This window comes from Leptosomus discolor, chromosome 11, assembly GCF_034619465.1.
Source record: "Leptosomus discolor isolate bLepDis1 chromosome 11, bLepDis1.hap2, whole genome shotgun sequence".
Lineage (NCBI taxonomy): Eukaryota > Metazoa > Chordata > Aves > Leptosomiformes > Leptosomidae > Leptosomus > Leptosomus discolor.
In genome coordinates this window covers 11786429-11802820 of record NC_141401.1, presented here as the reverse complement: position 1 = coordinate 11802820, position 16392 = coordinate 11786429, and the positions used below count along the sequence as shown (strand labels likewise).

At 46.6% G+C, this 16392-nt stretch overlaps 2 protein-coding genes across 2 annotated transcripts; one reads left to right on the top strand and one right to left on the bottom strand.

Annotated features, from left to right (window-relative positions):
- Nucleotides 1–1263: 1263 nt before the first annotated feature.
- SQOR (sulfide quinone oxidoreductase) lies at nt 1264–12885 on the top strand. Its single transcript, XM_086471420.1, has 10 exons — nt 1264–1299; nt 6050–6301; nt 6639–6809; nt 7330–7383; nt 7972–8166; nt 9081–9290; nt 9781–9964; nt 10833–10900; nt 11849–12027; nt 12410–12885. Exons 2-10 carry the CDS (start codon nt 6068–6070, stop codon nt 12465–12467), a joined length of 1353 nt encoding a protein of 450 aa, XP_086327546.1. The 5' UTR covers nt 1264–1299; nt 6050–6067; the 3' UTR covers nt 12468–12885.
- Nucleotides 12886–13770: 885 nt separating this feature from the next.
- LOC104341205 (nicotinamide riboside kinase 2) lies at nt 13771–16185 on the bottom strand. The gene is given in 7 exon segments (XM_086471421.1): nt 13771–13796; nt 13799–13872; nt 14522–14593; nt 14825–15011; nt 15154–15199; nt 15624–15714; nt 15892–16185. Coding segments are annotated over 7 exon segments (522 nt in total). The 5' UTR covers nt 15918–16185.
- Nucleotides 16186–16392: the final 207 nt, after the last annotated feature.

Below are 16392 nucleotides of genomic sequence, written 5' to 3'. Positions count from 1 at the left end.
TAGCCAGGTTGCCACTAGCTGGCCGTGAGGAATGGCAGTGCACTTCTGCTGAACACATGACAGCTGTGGAGCTGGGACAGAGAAACTGTTCTGGTTCACAGGTGCGGGATACGATTGCAGCGTGCGTGTCTGGACGCACCAGGGGACTGGCACATGTACTGCCTTTCAGATGGACACCCTGCAGAGCATCTTGTTCCCCTCTGCTTCCCAGTTGCATGCAGACAGTGGAACAGCCTTGTGGTATCTTCCCATTTAACTCAACACCTTTCTCCCGTTCTTTATAGCTTTCCTCAGTTGGCCACGTATCAGCTGAGCAGTTTCACTTGTGCAGACACTGTATGCCAAGAGGGGAAGGCAGAGCCTGAGAAGGACATGGCCTGCCACATGGTTTGGGTCTGTCGGTTGCTTAATGCGTGTGAGCTGGCACAAGTAATTTTCTCTGTGTACGTTACTCTCCGTGCTAATCTTTATGTGACTTTTTTTTTTGCTTGACAAACATGACTTAGTGGATTAACAGTTGTTATTACTTCATGCTGTCACCATGCTATAAATCAAAGGCCCTATAAAGTTTGTAGGGAAAACATTTTAAAGCTTGGCTGAGCAGCAAGCTGCAGTTAGCTGAACAGAAGCAAGAGACGGCAGCCCCGCTCTCTGCTTGTGTTTCAGCTGAAGGGATCCTCTTTCTCCATGCATCCAGGCGAGTTACACCCTGACTTCAGCTTAGGACTCCAATACTTTGGCTTACTTCTGTTTCTTAGTATTTAATGTATTTTTTTTTAATGCGGTGGGATTCCAGACCTAGGTCTGATTTTTGAGATGGCAAGCTGGAAGAGCAATTTGTTTGAAGATGGAAGGACATTTAGGAAAAAAAGACTAACACAAACCAAAAAAGACTAACACAAACCCGCAGGAAAAGCCGCTGTGCTGCTGAAATCCGTTCAGCTTTCCTTTCAGCGCCGGCAGCCGCGGTAGTGCGTTTCGGACCTGTAGGTGAGATCAGGTACCTGACTCGGGCTGGCTGCACGGGCTGCCCGGCCGGCACCGCGCTTCGCGGAGGCGCAGCCCCCGGCAGCGCACACGTACCCCACACCCCCCCGGCAGCTGCGAACGCACTGCCCGGGCCGAACCCGCCTACCCTCCCGGCCGGACCCCGGCCTTTGCCCGCTGGCCGCGCAGCACCTGCCCTGGCGCCGCCGAGCTCCGCCCCGCCGCTCCCGCTGACAGGACCCGGCGCTTATCGCGCACGGGGCGGCGGCGCGGTCCTCCCCCCCCCGCTCTCCTCCTCGGCGCAACAGGCAGGCAAGTGTGGAGCACCGCCGCCGCGGGGGCCGCAGCTCAGGGCTGGCCGGCCCGCCCTGGCGGGACGGGGGAGGACGGGGACCAGCCCTGGCCAGCGCGGGTTCCAGGGGGTCAGCCCTGCCGCGGGGGAGCGGGGGGCCCGGGGGGTCAGCCCCGCCGCGGGGGAGCGGGGGGCCCGGGGGGTCAGCCCTGCCGCGGGGGAACGGGGTTCCGGGCGCCAGCCCTGCCGTGAGGGAGCGGGGTTCCGGGGGCCAGCCCTGCCGCGAGGGAGCGGGGGGCCCGGGGGGTCAGCCCTGCCGCGGGGGAGCGGGGGGCCCGGGGGGTCAGCCCTGCCGCGGGGGAGCGGGACCCAGGGGGTCAGCCCTGCCGCGGGGGAGCGGGGTTCCGGGCGCCAGCCCTGCCGTGAGGGAGCGGGGTTCCGGGGGCCAGCCCTGCCGCGAGGGAGCGGGGGTCCCGGGCTCGCCGAAGAGGGAGGAGGCCCTCGGCCGCGGGGCGGGAGGGCGCTGGCCGGGCCCGGCGGGGCAGGCTGCGGGCTTCGGGCTGTGCGCCGGCAGCAGCGGCCTCGCCGAGCGCGGCCGGGGAAGCACCCCTGCTTTGGGGCTTCCCGCAGGACCGGGGATACCTCTGGTCTCGGGGACGGGCGAGGAGAAGCGGGGTACAGCAGGGGCCCTTGGCGGCACCCGCAGCCATCGCTGCTCAGAGCTGTTGTGTCCCCAGCAGCGCGGTGCGGTGCGGTGCCTCGCCTCGGGCGTGGAGCTGGATGTGCCCGAAAGGCAGCGCCTGCCGGGACGGGGTTTGCTGCCGCTGGTGCCCGCGGAGTCCGACCCGCCGGGTGCTGGTGCGGAGGCTGGTAACCCTTTCCCTGTTGGGAGCTTGGTCTGCAGGCTTTGGAACGCGGTGCAAAAATGCTGCCTGCCGTGCTAGCACGCTGGAGCTGCTGCGTATTTGTGCATGGGTGGAGTATTTAAACGGTTAATCTGAGGCCAACTGTTGAGAGGATAGTTGCACTGAGCGTAACTCTTGCTAGTAGGACTTTCCTAACTTCGTTTGTTCTAACTGCCTGCAATTCATGGTTCATAAACTGGCTTGATGAAGTAATCTGTCTTCAAATCTAAGCGTATGATAGATGCTCCAGAGGGGAAAAAACCTGTAGTTGTGCTGAGTGTCTCTCCATGAAGTGCCATGCTTCAGTTAAATGTTTGTTCTAGGCACCGGTTGTGTCTCTCGAGGCTTATTTACTGGATATGAATCTATAGACCTGACAAGAGAATGGTTTGTAATACTTGGCATTCTGTGTGCGCCACTTGGCTTTGAGGATGTACCTGTTCTGTGATAACCTCCTCTATGTAGGTAACGCTGCAAAAGTAATCGTGACGCAGTGCCTTCCATGTTCGATCAGCTAGTGGACCTAGTAAGCGCATGCGATAAGGGATTGAATTTTGGTGCTTATAATGAACCACGTCCCCTGTGATTTGCTAGCATTGTGTTTCTAACTTGTCATCCCTGTCTCTAGTGCATAGGGTTGATTTTGTTTACTTCTGGCCATTAGTACATGGAGAACTGTAGCCAAAGACAACTTTTACACTCTGAGCTTGTTTATAGGCTGGCTGGTAGGTTATAGCAACAAGTGTAATGGATGCAGTTAGGTGAGTTTTAGCTGCTCTGGGTTGGGTTCTGCACAGAACTAACTGAGGAACACTTATTCTATTGAATCTACTGTTTTCTTGGATAGAGATCGGAATTGGTTAAAATACACAAAAATATTAAATTGTAATGCATTACCTAGTAAGCCTATTTTCAACAAGGCTATTCTTTAAAGAAAAGGTTTTTTTAAAGTTGGTAATCAATTAACTTCCTCAGTGGTGCTTGTAGACATGTCATTCATTTGTTTTTTAAGAACAGCTCAATGGAGGTAATTCCTTATGGTTTGTTTTCTCAGTCTCTTAAAGGGATATAAGCCACTAACTCTGAAAAACAGTTTCTAAAAAAGGAGGGGGGGGGGGTGGGATGTGGGGTTGAAATGCTACCTTTCCTGGCAGAACTGGTGTTTTTTGTGAACTTACTGTGAGTCACATTGTCCTGATGTTTATGTGGTGCTGGGGCAGTTGTGCTGCAGTAGTGTTACACGAGCTGCCGACACTGCAACAAACCACTGTGTCTTGAAAGCGTTTGTAGAACAGACTTACCCCTCCTGGTGACAGGGCTAGTTCTAAACAGCAGAACTGTCTCAGACTAAGTGGAGCCCTCACGAAGGTGATGTGTACTGTAGGCTTTACCTTTCTGGGCAGTGCTCCAAGACTTGTGTGTGGATCTTCATTAGGAATGTGATTTCATGCTATATAAGGCTAATATCGACTGTCATGTTTAGTTGGGCATAGTTTAAAGGATGATGGATAAGCGTGCTGAGCGTTAAAGTGATCTTGTAAAAGATTAAAATTTCAGCTCAGTAGGCTAACTACGAATTTTCCCCTTTGCCTTTATTTTTGTCTTGTAATTCCCCTGTTCCTTTATCTCCAGTGTCCAAAGAGGAGGGTTTTATGTGTTGTTGAATGACTCGATCACACAGCTGCTCTCCAACTTGGAAGTTTAATGTGAAGGACTTTGCTGTTCTTTTTAAAACAGCTGTCTGCAATTGACATTTCAGATTGACTGTTTCTGTGTACTCTGAAACAACTTGGAAGTAATGCAATACTGCGTTCTCATCAACTAGACTGCTATTAGTTAACACGCATCTCGTGTGTGCTTAAAAGCCTGCTTCAAAAAACGTTTGGTCAGAGAGGATAATTATCCCTTAGTTACCATTATTATTATAATTATTCCTTAGTGAGCATTATTATTATAATTATGCCTTAGTTAGCAAAAATGAAGTCTTACTCTTTTGGTCCAGACGTTGCTGTCTGTTGTCAACAGCAGGCCGCTGTGGCTGCTCTGTGTGCTTAATAAAACCCAAAGCAAAGTCCTGCATTCGCGAGCGTGCGGAAGCAGGATGTTCCTCTTAAAACTGTCTTGCAAACGGAAGTTGCAAAACTTACTCTTCACAAGTCATCTCTCTCTGACTTGGAGAAAGCAGGACACACCTCCATCAGGTAACTTCTATTTCTAGGGCTGGAAAAACTTCCTCCCTTTGCTTGAGCAGTCTGTCAGCACCTTTAAATAACTGCCTGCACTAGACAGATGATAAACTGCCTCCTGAAGTGAAACTAACTTATTCTAGAGTTGGGGGTTTTGTTTTGAGTGGGGAGGGGGTTGGGAAGAGTATGTCTGTATCTTGGAAACTTCCTGTAAAACAAAATTACAAAAATTGCTTTTACAGTGGAGACCTCTGAGATTTTCCCTCTCTGTCCCAAATTAACTGTACTGTAGGAGTTAATAATGGGACTTCATAAAGAATTTGGGGTACATGGAGATGAGGGATATTAAGATAGCACATGAAGGTGCAGAATGAATTGTTCAGCTACATCTGGCACAGTAGAGAATTTTCGAAGCTGACCTTGGAGATTTCCTTTAAAATATTTGAGGTTTCTAGTTTAGTTTTCAAACTCCTGTCTGTAAGTACCACAAATGAGTTCTACCCTTTTTAAATGGAAAAGCTGGAGTTCTTGCCTGATCACTTAAGGAATTAAAGAAAAGGGAGCAAGTATAGAACACAAGAAAGTCTTGTCATCAGTTGCTGCTCGGGTTATAATGCTTCCTCATTCTTTATTGGCAATGTGGCAATAAGGAACTGAATTAAAATGAGTTTATACCTGTTTTATCACTGAAAAGCTAAAACCTGGTATTTAGCATGTGCAAACAATGGATTTAGAACAGGATAAGCTCTTGTTCACTCTAGCAGAGGGAGGGAAGCATGTGGGTTAACCTTGACTGTCTTCCAGATAACACAATTGCATATCCAGTGCCAAAATTGTCAAGATATATCATGCTTTAGGGTTCTGACTCTCACTTGTCAGGTGACAGGGCACAGCTGTAGCGCAGGTAAGTATGGGTTTGTGACTCTCGTTTCTAGCTGCTTTCCTGATCTAAGAGCTAAGGGGTGACCATGGATAGAGAACTAAGTATTTTGGGGATACTCAAAGATCCCAAATCTAGGAGGAGTAAGCTCTTGTTTCCTGGAACTGTGTTTTCCTGTCAAGCTTGGGGCTCACTACTCCTGCAAGAACGCTGATACCCCTGCCCTTGCTCAAAGCACCACAGAACTTGGCGTGCTTACCCTAATGGCTTGCACCCCTAAGAGGCAGCAAGAAGGGCTGTGTCCGATGTGTGGGTATGCTGGTACATCCTAACGTTAGGACGCAAACGTAACGATGTCTTTGGCTGACACGTTACAGTCAGTGGAGTGGCACTCGGTATGTTCACACAGCGACCTTGTACCATACTGCAGTGATCCACACCTAGCAAATTCCTGTTCCTTTTTGCAGCCCTTAACCCTTCGGGACTGTGGTATTACAGCTGGAGCTACAGCATATGCATCACCTGTGCTATAGGGTCAGATACATTTTCCTGCCATGATAATGAGAAAATGCTCTTTTGCTTTGTTAGAATTCATTTGTGTGTATGAAATTTTGATTTCCTGGCAGAGGCTGTGATTGACTTTTTTTATTTCTTCCTCAAATCCATTTATGAATTAGTGGTTTAGCTGCAACAAAGGTTTAGTATGATAATTCTTGCCTCAAAGACTCATCCAGGCATATAAATAAATACAAGTTCTACTTTCTGTAATTGTTACTGGTGCCTTTTGTTTATTTTGTAGCTTCCCACTTACTGAAAGATGTCAGCAATCGGAGTAGTGTCCTCCTGTCCCTGTCTCCGTCCTGGTATATGGATGCTGAAACCAGGAATGCAGAAGATGAGCTCCTTTGGCTTACATACAACAGCCAGGCGTGCTGCCAAGGATTATTACGAAGTACTTGTGTTGGGTGGAGGCACTGGTGGAATCACCATGAGTGCTCGGATGAAGAGGAAGGTGGGGGCAGGAAACGTGGCTGTAGTTGAGCCAAGCGAGGTAAGTCTTCCTTGGTTGTAAAGCGTTGAAAAGAATAAGTGTTTTATGTATGTGACCAGATGGGTCTGATTCTCATCCCTCTCTGACCCCGCATGTTTTTAACTGTGGAGAGGAAGCCAGCTAGCCATCTTTTAGAAGGCTTTGCCTGTAATTTGTTGCCCCATGATAGAGATGCATATATTCCTCCAGCTCTGTCATGCAAAACTCTTGGTTATTTATACAGCTTCTTTTGTTAAGAATAATACAGTGTTACATTGCTTCCTATTTGGAGTGATGTGCCTTCATCATAAAGTCCCTTTAAAGAGTGCTTAAATGTCCATTTGAACGCTCCTTTCAGACTCATTACTATCAGCCACTGTGGACCCTGGTTGGCGGAGGTGCAAAGCAGCTGGCAACCTCTGCACGCCCAACAGCGAGTGTGATGCCTAAAGGTGTTGAGTGGATCAAATCTCGAGTTACAGGGTTGGATCCAGATAAGAACTGTGTCTGGCTGGAGAATGATATCAAGGTAATGATGTTAAAAAAAAAAAAAAAAAAAAAAAAAGTTATTCCATGTTGTGAGTTGTCTGTCCTCATCCTGCAGATCCCCGTGGAACTGCGTGTTGAGCAAGACCTTCCTCCGGCATCTAGGAGGCCAGGAAATTCCACTTTCCACTTAGTCTTATGAGAAGTACTTGGTCCTAAAATCTGTTTCTAATAAAAATTGTTATCAATAACTAGGTTAGAATAGCATCAACTTAAAATACCATTATCATAAGTCTTTTACCTGTTTATAGTGAACTGAACACAAAAGATAGAATAATTTGCTACAAACACTTGGGTTTGTGTGTAGCAAAGGCTGTGTGTATCAGCATTGATGCAGTTAGCATGTTTAACTATAAATTATTCTTGGAACTTATTATTGACGTTACTAGTGCTCCCTGCGTCTCCTTCCTTTATGACTCTCTTGCTGTCAGATAACTTTAATTTGCTTTGAGGTAATGTTTTGGGTTTTGTCTAAAATACTTTTTTCTTCCCTTACACACCAGATATCTTACAAGTATCTGATAATTGCCCTTGGGATTAGTCTGCATTATGAAAAGGTATTTGTTTTACAGTAATCATGTTTTTACTAGTTTTAGTGGCATCATGTACCCTTATGATTCACTAAAGTAAATGGCTTTTCAGTTACACTTTTTTTTTACTGCAAGATATTGAATGCTCTGTAGTGAGTAAAATCACAGTAACAGATTTATATGGCTTTAAAATGAAAGTGGCCAGTTTAAAAAGAGGGATGGTCTCTGTTTGTCTTCACCACAGCGTACTTCCTGGTGTAGACTGTAACGGCCCAAACAGATTGCCTTTTTTTTTTTTAACATGATTTTTACTTACAGTGATGTGGCACCGACTTTATATATTCTTACTCTGAATTTCATGCACTGGTCTACAAAAACTTGAGTCTGCACTGAACACTTATGCTACAGATGTCGCAGACCAGAGCTGTTTCAGTAAACGTTACATCTACTAAATCATCTACTAAACTGGCAAAAATGCCACCTAGCAAGTATGTATGGGCTTTCTTTTTGCTAGAGGCTTCCTAAATAGCTATTTCTCAAGTCTGCGTTTAATACTTGATGATGATGACAAAATTTTTGCCATCTGTACTTTAAACCTTAATTTCATTTTCTTAGATCAAAGGCTTGCCTGAGGGTTTTCATCACCCTAAGATAGGTTCCAATTATTCAGTTCATACGGTAGAGAAAACATGGAAAGCTTTACAAGATTTCAAGGAAGGAAATGCTATCTTCACATTTCCAAATACTCCAGTGAAGTGTGCAGGGGCTCCTCAGAAGATCATGTATTTATCAGAGGCCTACTGGAGGAAAGTAAGTATTTTACTCTCTCTGCCAGTGCTTGTTCCCACAGTTGGAAGGCAGGCTTGTTCTAGGGGGTTCAAATTATCTTTAAAACAAATGAAAAAAAAACACACGAGAGGAACATGACTCAGGATTATTAAAGTGACTGAGTTGCTTTTTCTATTATTAATGTATAATAAATGAAGCTGAATTGTACATAAATATTTAGTGTCTGTTTAATACTGGAGAAAGTTGTAGAATTCAGAATCCATAATGAACTTACCCTGCTTCTGCTAACCTGCAGGTACAACTGTTCTCAGCCTAATTTATAACCTCAGGTGGTGCACTGAAAGAACACTGGCTGGAATTGAGTAATTCTTGTTACTCTGAGTACTTAACGCCTGTTGCCATTTGAATTTCTGCTAGTCTGAAAAGTGACTATGCTTGCTCCTTGTGGCACACTGTCTCGGCATCAGGAGGAGTTGTAGCCAGGCTGTTAAAGCAAGCTCAGTGGAAACAAAAGATGACTCCAAGTGGCAGTGTCAGGCTTTGTATGTGTTTTAAGTTTCATGAGGTGTCTCCTGGGCGAGTAGCTGAATAACGTGTGGAAGTGAAGGTTTCACAAAGCTGCGTAACGCTAAGCTGCTGCTTGTGCTTACCCTGCCTACAGCAGTTCCTCAGCGAATTGTGGCCACCTCTTCTCACTAGCAATTGCTGTGGGGTGTCCTCAGTACCTGACTCAGAAAGGGCAAAGATTGTCTTGTTTAGCTTCTGACATGCTATGAAATAGCTGTATCTCAAGAATTCTAATGTTAATGCTTCATTAATAATTGAACTGCATTAATAGTTCTATTGGCCTTTCAGTAGTACAGCGTAGTTCTTTTGTCTCTGCTAGCTTGCCACAGTTCCGTACTGGAAAAGGCTAATTTGGTCTCTCTGTGCAGACAGGAAAACGTTCCAAAGCAAATATAATGTTCAACACTTCGCTTGGTGTCGTTTTTGGTGTTAAGAAGTATGCTGATGCATTGCTTGAAATAATAAAGGAGAGGAATATTGCTGTCAACTATAAGCGCAACCTTGTAGAAGTTCGAGCAGACAAGCAGGAAGCTGTGTTTGAAAACTTGGACAAACCCGGAGTGACTGAAGTTCATCAGGTCAGGAGCTTTCAGACCTCTTTCTTTTCCTTGTGTACTGTGACATAACTGCCACGCTACAGTAACATAGCGACTGCTTCGTTGTATACTGCTGTTTGCTCCTGAGAGTACTATCTCTAACTTTAGCAGAAAATTAAAAAGTTTGAAACTAAGGTGGGGAGAAGAAAAAAATATTTCAAAAACCGTGCCTGGTGTCCTGTGTGCCTTGTTTAGCATAACTGGGGAATGTCTCAGCTCTATATGGAGGAAGGCAAATTGCCTCTAAAGGAGTTGCCTGCTAAGGTTCATGTTAATAAAAGGATGCGCTTCAAATTTGAGAGCAAATTTTCATTCTATATACTTGTGCTTAAAAAAAAATCCCAAAACCCAACAAAACACCACCAAACCAACCAAGAAAACCCCTCTCCACACTGCGTTTGTTGCCTTATGTCAACACAGGTATGACTTACTCTGATGAACTAGCCGTTGAGTGCCTTTTCTTTCTGTTTAGTATGAAATGCTTCATGTCACACCCCCAATGGGGCCACCTGATGTACTCATCAACAGCCCTGTGTCAGATGGAATTGGCTGGGTGGACGTAGATAAGGAAACTCTACAACACAAAAAGTACCCTAATGTATTTGGTATTGGAGACTGCACCAACCTTCCAACGTCGAAAACTGCTGCAGCTGTAGGTAAAGTTGTGTGTGTGTAATGACAAGTGTGGGAGTGACAGTAAGCTTTTTGTTTAGTTTGTTACTCCTGAGCTCTTGACTTCCATTATTTCCAGCTTTCAAAAATATCTGAGTCTCCTGGGCCAACTAATTAGCCACAGACCACGCTGATGCCACTAACCCACAGTTCTCTTGTCCCCAGGGCCACACAGAGTAACTAATTCCATTTTCTGTATTCACGGTACGGCATAAAATGAGGGTACTGCTCCTGCATTCCGTCATCATCCAGGAACAAAACTTTCTGCTCTATCTTAGCAGCTCATGCATGTGTGTCAGCTAACCGATAAGTCACTATTGAAGAATCATGTGTTCTGTAGTTGTAGCCACAGGGTCCGATATAAAACCCCTTCAGGCATGTGGTTTTACAGCTGAAAAAAAAAAAAAAAACCAGCAAGGTAGGGGGGAATAGAAAGGCTATACAGGGTGTTATTGGTGTAACCTGAAGAATGGTATTGTCAGCTATTCCAGAGCAAATGGAATACTTCCCTTGGAGCACTAAGAATGAAGAAAAACTTCAGGTTTTGGGAAGACTGAGCAAGTCTAATTGAGCATAGGAGAATGGGCATAGGTTAAAAACATACAGCTGAAGTTTCATGAAGCTTTAGATGTTGGAAACAGTGGGGCCAAAGCATTATTCCAAATGTTGTTGTTGGGTTTTTTTCTCTTATCTGGGACTGTAAACTTTCCAAACTGGTTTGACATGTAAGTTCAATTACAGCTGAATTATCCAACAAAATGCCTGGCTACTAGTATTTCCTCTTGTAATGACAGTAATTGCTGCCTGAAACAAAGCCCTGATACACGTTTTGGTTTTTTTTTCTTTATGTAGCTGCCCAGTCTGGAGTGCTTGATAAAACGATTTCCCTGGTAATGAAGAACCAGTTGCCAACAAAAAAGGTACCTACAGACCTTGTCCTGGGGAGGAGTTACCTTGAATGTTTTCTCCATTCTTACACAGGAAGTCTTGCAAGCAGCTAAGCCATGTGAACCGGAAAGCAGGAAGGGCTTTGCATCAGCAGTTGGGGTGCTGAATGGCTAACTGCTGCACGTCAGGGTAGTAATTCAGTTGCACGATTCATATTCTTGATAGTGCCTTTAAAAACATTATCTAATTCCCTGACTTCTGAGGTCAAAGAAGTTTAAAGGCCAGTTGGTCTGGGTTCTTCACCGATGCAGGTGACTGATTGAGAGCAAAACTGATGACTAGTGTAATCTCTACTCCAGGAAAGCCCCCACAAACTTGACACGTCTGTACAGTGTTAAACTTGCCTCCCCTGTACAGAACATGGTCTTTTAAGGAGTTAAATTGAAGGCTTTGTACTACAGAAGATGTTAAGCCTATAACTATGTTTAAATTTCTTTTTGAGACTGGGCTTTCATTTTACACATGGCTTCTGAATGAATATTCCTTGGTGTGCTAACCTGAATATCATCACCCATACTCCTGCAATCCTCTGGAAATTCTTGCAAGTAGATTCAAAATCCTGTTTAGATACCGTCTGTTAAAGCCAGTTTTCATCCTCATCTACTGGTCACCTATTCTCCTGGTTACAATAATGACCAGCAGTTAATGACACAAAGCCCTGTTGTTCTAGGTTAGCTCTAATTTAAGCAGTGGTGTTAAGCAAATCTACAGTCTACACTTGAAGAAAAAAATGGCTTAGTGTTAGTTATTAAACCGTAATTGTCTTAGCAGCCTTCTGAACTCCCTGGTGTTAACGCTGTAACTGCAGCAACCTCCTAGTAACTTACTTTGAAATATGAATATAAACAATATATAGCTTGCAATAGCTCAGCGTTTAGTCTTTACTCAGATTAATGAAAAGGGGATATTCTTCATTGCAGTATGATGGATATACTTCCTGCCCGCTAGTAACAGGCTACAACAAGGTGATTCTAGCAGAATTTGACTACAATGCTCAGCCTTTGGAGACCTTTCCCATTGACCAGAGTAAGGAGAGAGTAACCATGTACCATATGAAAGCTGATATGATGCCTTTTCTCTATTGGAACGCACTGCTGAAGTGAGTATTTCAATTCCGAGCAGGCAGAATTGCTGTGACCATTCAGAAACAAGCCAGGTCGATACCTGGTCTGGCTTAGATCCTTATGACAATAGAAACGAATTAAGTGCATCCTTAGTCATGACTAGGGCCTCGACGTTCCGAGGATTCCGGGCGCTATTAGGAGGGGTTTGTTCAAGCAGAACAGAGTTGAATCACACAGAAGGGCAGCCCTTGCCTGACTGAAAACCTCACTGAAGCAGAGATTCTCCAAAACAAACCCCTAACCCTCATCTCTTAGCAAGTATGGTATCTTATGGGAGTAAAACAAAAACACCCCCCCCCACCCCCCCTTTGGTAGTATATACATAAAACTTGATGAAACAACTTTCTCCCTTTCTAGGGGCTACTGGGGAGGACCGGCTCCTGTCAGGAAGCTAATGCATCTGGGCTTGAAGTGACTGCTGGTTCCGAGCGTTGGTCAGAGCCTTTTGAAGAAAAACGACTGGTCTCACTGTGGATCAATACATATCTTCCCCCTGGGACCACATAGTAGACTGATTCTTTTTTTTCTTTAAGTCAAGCTTTTGTCCTAAATTCACTTTTCCCCCTACTAGGGATTAAGCCTTCATCTGCTCTTTCACTGCTCTTCTCTGTAAACCAAGGCCTTAAACTACTTCTGTACATACATGCGAGTTTGACCTTGCATGAAGCTACAGACCACTACTGAAATCTGCTAGAGCAATCAGTCATTTTAAAGCTGTGGATATACACAAAATTTTCTCCCTGACTCTAAACTGAGTCGTCTGCATCTGAGATCAATGCATGCACTGGACTTAACAGAATAATTCAATGCTAGTAAAATGGCCTGAAAACCTCTTACTGTTCTCTCATTTTTGAAGAGCAAAATCAATCTTAATTTCTTCATTAAGAAGCATACTTGCTGCCTAATTACATGGGTTATAGGAGTTCATGCAGGTTATAAAAGGAAAGAACTCAAAAGCAGTGTGTGTGTATATATACACACACGTACAGCCTCCTAGAATAGTTGTGCCACTTCACATCAGTTCTGCTATAATGTTTTACTCTCACAGGTTAAGAACACAGTGAGTGAAAAGAACTCCCGATAGACTGGAGCTTGGGAGAAGACTGAGATCATCTGAGGCCACATACTAGGCTGAAGCACAAAGGAAGATGACAGACAAGGGGGAAGTGCTTTTTAATTATGACCATATGAACAAAGTCAATTTTAGAGTTGAGAGTCTTCACAGAAGCTGGAACTTTAGGCAGGCAGCGCAGAGCAAACAGGAGTCATCTTCACGCAAAAGAATGATTATCAGCAGCTCATTTCTGAAAGATACACATGAACATATTTCAAGTTACAGTTTCATGGGTTTTCAGCATAGCCGTTACAAGGGCTGCTCTGAGTTGCAGTTTTAAGAATGACCATGTACCTCCATCTTAAGTAATTCTTCGATCTTATTCTGGATCTGTCCGTACACATCATTAAACAGCTCCTCCTTGGATTTTGTCCCATTCAAGTGCACTTTAAGAAAGTAAAATAAGGGAGTTATAACTGAATGTTTCTGTAAGCCTGCCAGATCCTAATTTAAAGAGCGTGCACTTGACTGGTATCAGAGAAACATACTCCATCCCCCCTGCTTCAGTCCTGTCACGCACTTAACCAGTACGTACCTCCCAGGTTTGAAAAGCACCCTCATAGAGCAACCCAGGGGGGCTTTTGTCATTAAAGACTTACCCACGTCAACTCCAAGATCTTCCATTATCTTCCTGTGCTTTACATACATAGGCCAAACGTGGCCATCAAACAATCCAGGTGGATCTGGTACAGTGTAATTCCTTGAACTATAAATTAAGACATTGTTATTCAAGAGTAGCCTAATTACAGTTCAGGGAAGGGACAGACAGTTCATTCTCTTTCTCTACACACTAGCCTGAGCCTGTTACCTCCAATGCAGTTTCTGAGCTTATCAAGTCAGTATTTAGCATAAAGATACCCTAAAAGAGTTGTAATTTGATGTGCAGGTCCAAAGTGTTCAAGACACAAGAAGGATTCTTAAGACAAACTGATCTTAACATTGATGAATGGCCTTCTCAAAGCTTTAGCAGAACTCGGGTAAAATAGCTGGCTGTTTATGCTTCTGAAAGGCAACTGTTTCGGGTTTGGCAGGCTTCATTTGCATTAAGAAGAGGGCATGGGTACAACAATACAGCCCAGTGCAAAACCCCAGGATAGTTCAAGACCTGGGAACCGTATCATTGGAAAACCAGAAGGGGAGGAAGCCTGTTGAGGGATCTGTGCTGAAGCTGGGTGTTGGCCTCACAACAGTTTGGTAGGAAGCTCTGAGGTTGGTTTGGTGCAGGAAGCTACAGTCTCCTAGCACAACAGCTACGTTAGCATTTGTCCGTTCGTATCTAAAAGCTGTAGAAAAACAGTCTTGAACTGAGTAAGACATTACTGGGCTAGCAAGGGAAATTAGAAAAATAAACTGACCTTCTTCTCCTTTTGCACTCTTCATATGGAATGGAAAGAAAGTATCGATGGTGGAATACATCAATCAGTGGCCTGAAAAAGATACACGTTTGGTTACAGCTGGACTGTTTGATTAGCAGCAAGAAAGGGAAAGGTGAAACTACATCCTTGTCCTGTACCTACCACGATCTTCCGACCTTGATACCTAAGCTCAGCAGCAGCTGATGCTAGCTACTAACTCTTGGTGTCAGAACAGGTCTTTTTATTCCCTTGGAGGTTTGCCCGTCATGTAAAATTGTAATATATAAAGTCACACTTGATTACCTGTAGGTGTAAAGTAGGAAGCCTTCAACAATAAGAATGTGGATTGTTTCATCTCCTCCCTCCTTATCCTGTATGATCTGGGCATCCAGTGTGTTGTTGATCCCATGAGAACGTTCAAACTTGACTGGGTTTTTTATCCAAGCGTTTATGGTACTCATCATAGCTTCCATGTCCAATGCACTAATCACTAAGACAAAACAGACAACTATCATTAAGCAGTAATTAAGCGTCATCTAGTAACAGAGTCAGTGCAAAATACATGCACGTAAAGGATCAACTTAATCCAAGTTTTTGAGTTACACTCTGACCATGCCATAGCAAAGACTTACCATCATACTGTTTAAACCCATCTTCAACTTCTATTTCATCTTGGGGCTGAAACAGTGATAAGAAAAAACCTGCTTGGTTAGGAGAGCTACCGGGAAGCTTGATACCCGTTTCAAAGTAAGATTCAAGACCCAAACCCTGCAGCTAACAAAGGATCTTAACCCTCCACCAGGTTCCCTGGCATGCCGATACAGAGCGGCAGTAACGAGGCCAAGATAAAGCAGCCTGCTCCTCTATCTTCCCACCGACACGAGCACGCCGTACAGCGCTCCAGCGAAGGGGAAAGTCACCGGGACACGCCGCAGCGCAGGCCCACCCCCGGCCTGCGGCCAGCCCCGGCCCAGCTCAGCGCGGCAGAGCAGCCGGCGCGGCCGCGCAGGGCAGCGCGGGAGGCGGGCGGAAGCGCGCGGGGTCACCCCTCGCCGTCCCCCGGCCTCCAGAGGGCGGCGGGGCCGGCCGGCGCCCGCCTCACCTTGAAGAAGTCATCCTGGTGCACCACGCTGCAGTTGGGCAGGGCCTGCATCAGCCTGCGGGTGAGGGTGGTCTTGCCGCCGTTGGTGACCCTGCGGCGAGAGGCACCGCCGTCGGGAAGCGCCGCGGGCCGCCCCCCGCGCCACTGCGGCAGCGGCACAAGGAGGGCCGGGTGGGGGAGGGACGCGTGCTCGGGACGCGCCTCGGCCGGGCCCGGCGCCCCAGCGGGCGCCCCCGCCGCCTCCCCCGGCCCGCCCCGCGGCTCTCACCCGCCGATGCCGATGATGATGTTCATGGCGCGTCCGGCAGCCGCCCGGCCCGACTCCTGCGGCCTGTTCCTGAGGGGCGGAGAGGGGGCAGGGGGGGGACCCGGTGTCTCCGGTACCGGCCGCCTACGTGCCTGAGCCGGGACCCGGGGAAGGGGGGGAGAAAGGGGCTGGAGAAAGAGGAGAAGGTAGAAAGGGGAGAAACCCAACGTCAACTGCCGGGCAGCGCCATGGTCGCAGGAGGAGGGAGCAGCAGCAGAGCTGGTCCGCGCCGCACCAGAGCGCTCCGCAAAGGGAGGCCGGTACCCGCTGCATGGGGCTTCCCCTCACGCTCCTGCGCGCCCATTGGGCGGCTGCCGCCGCAGCCAATGGGGAGCGCGCAGCGCGGACGCCTCACGGCCATTGGATGGGGCGCGTTCACTCACGCCTGATAGGATTACAGCGCGGCCGCTCGGCAGCGCTCAGTGGCCGCCGCGCTAGGGGGAGGGCGGCTGCGCCAATGGC

Bases quoted from the DNA above. Each gene is read 5' to 3' on its own strand.
- SQOR (XM_086471420.1), top strand. From the start codon at position 6,068: ATGTCAGCAATCGGAGTAGTGTCCTCCTGTCCCTGTCTCCGTCCTGGT. The intron at 7,384-7,971 runs GTATTTGTTTTA...TCATTTTCTTAG, and splicing joins TTAGTCTGCATTATGAAAAG to ATCAAAGGCTTGCCTGAGGG. The intron at 8,167-9,080 runs GTAAGTATTTTA...CTCTCTGTGCAG, and splicing joins CAGAGGCCTACTGGAGGAAA to ACAGGAAAACGTTCCAAAGC.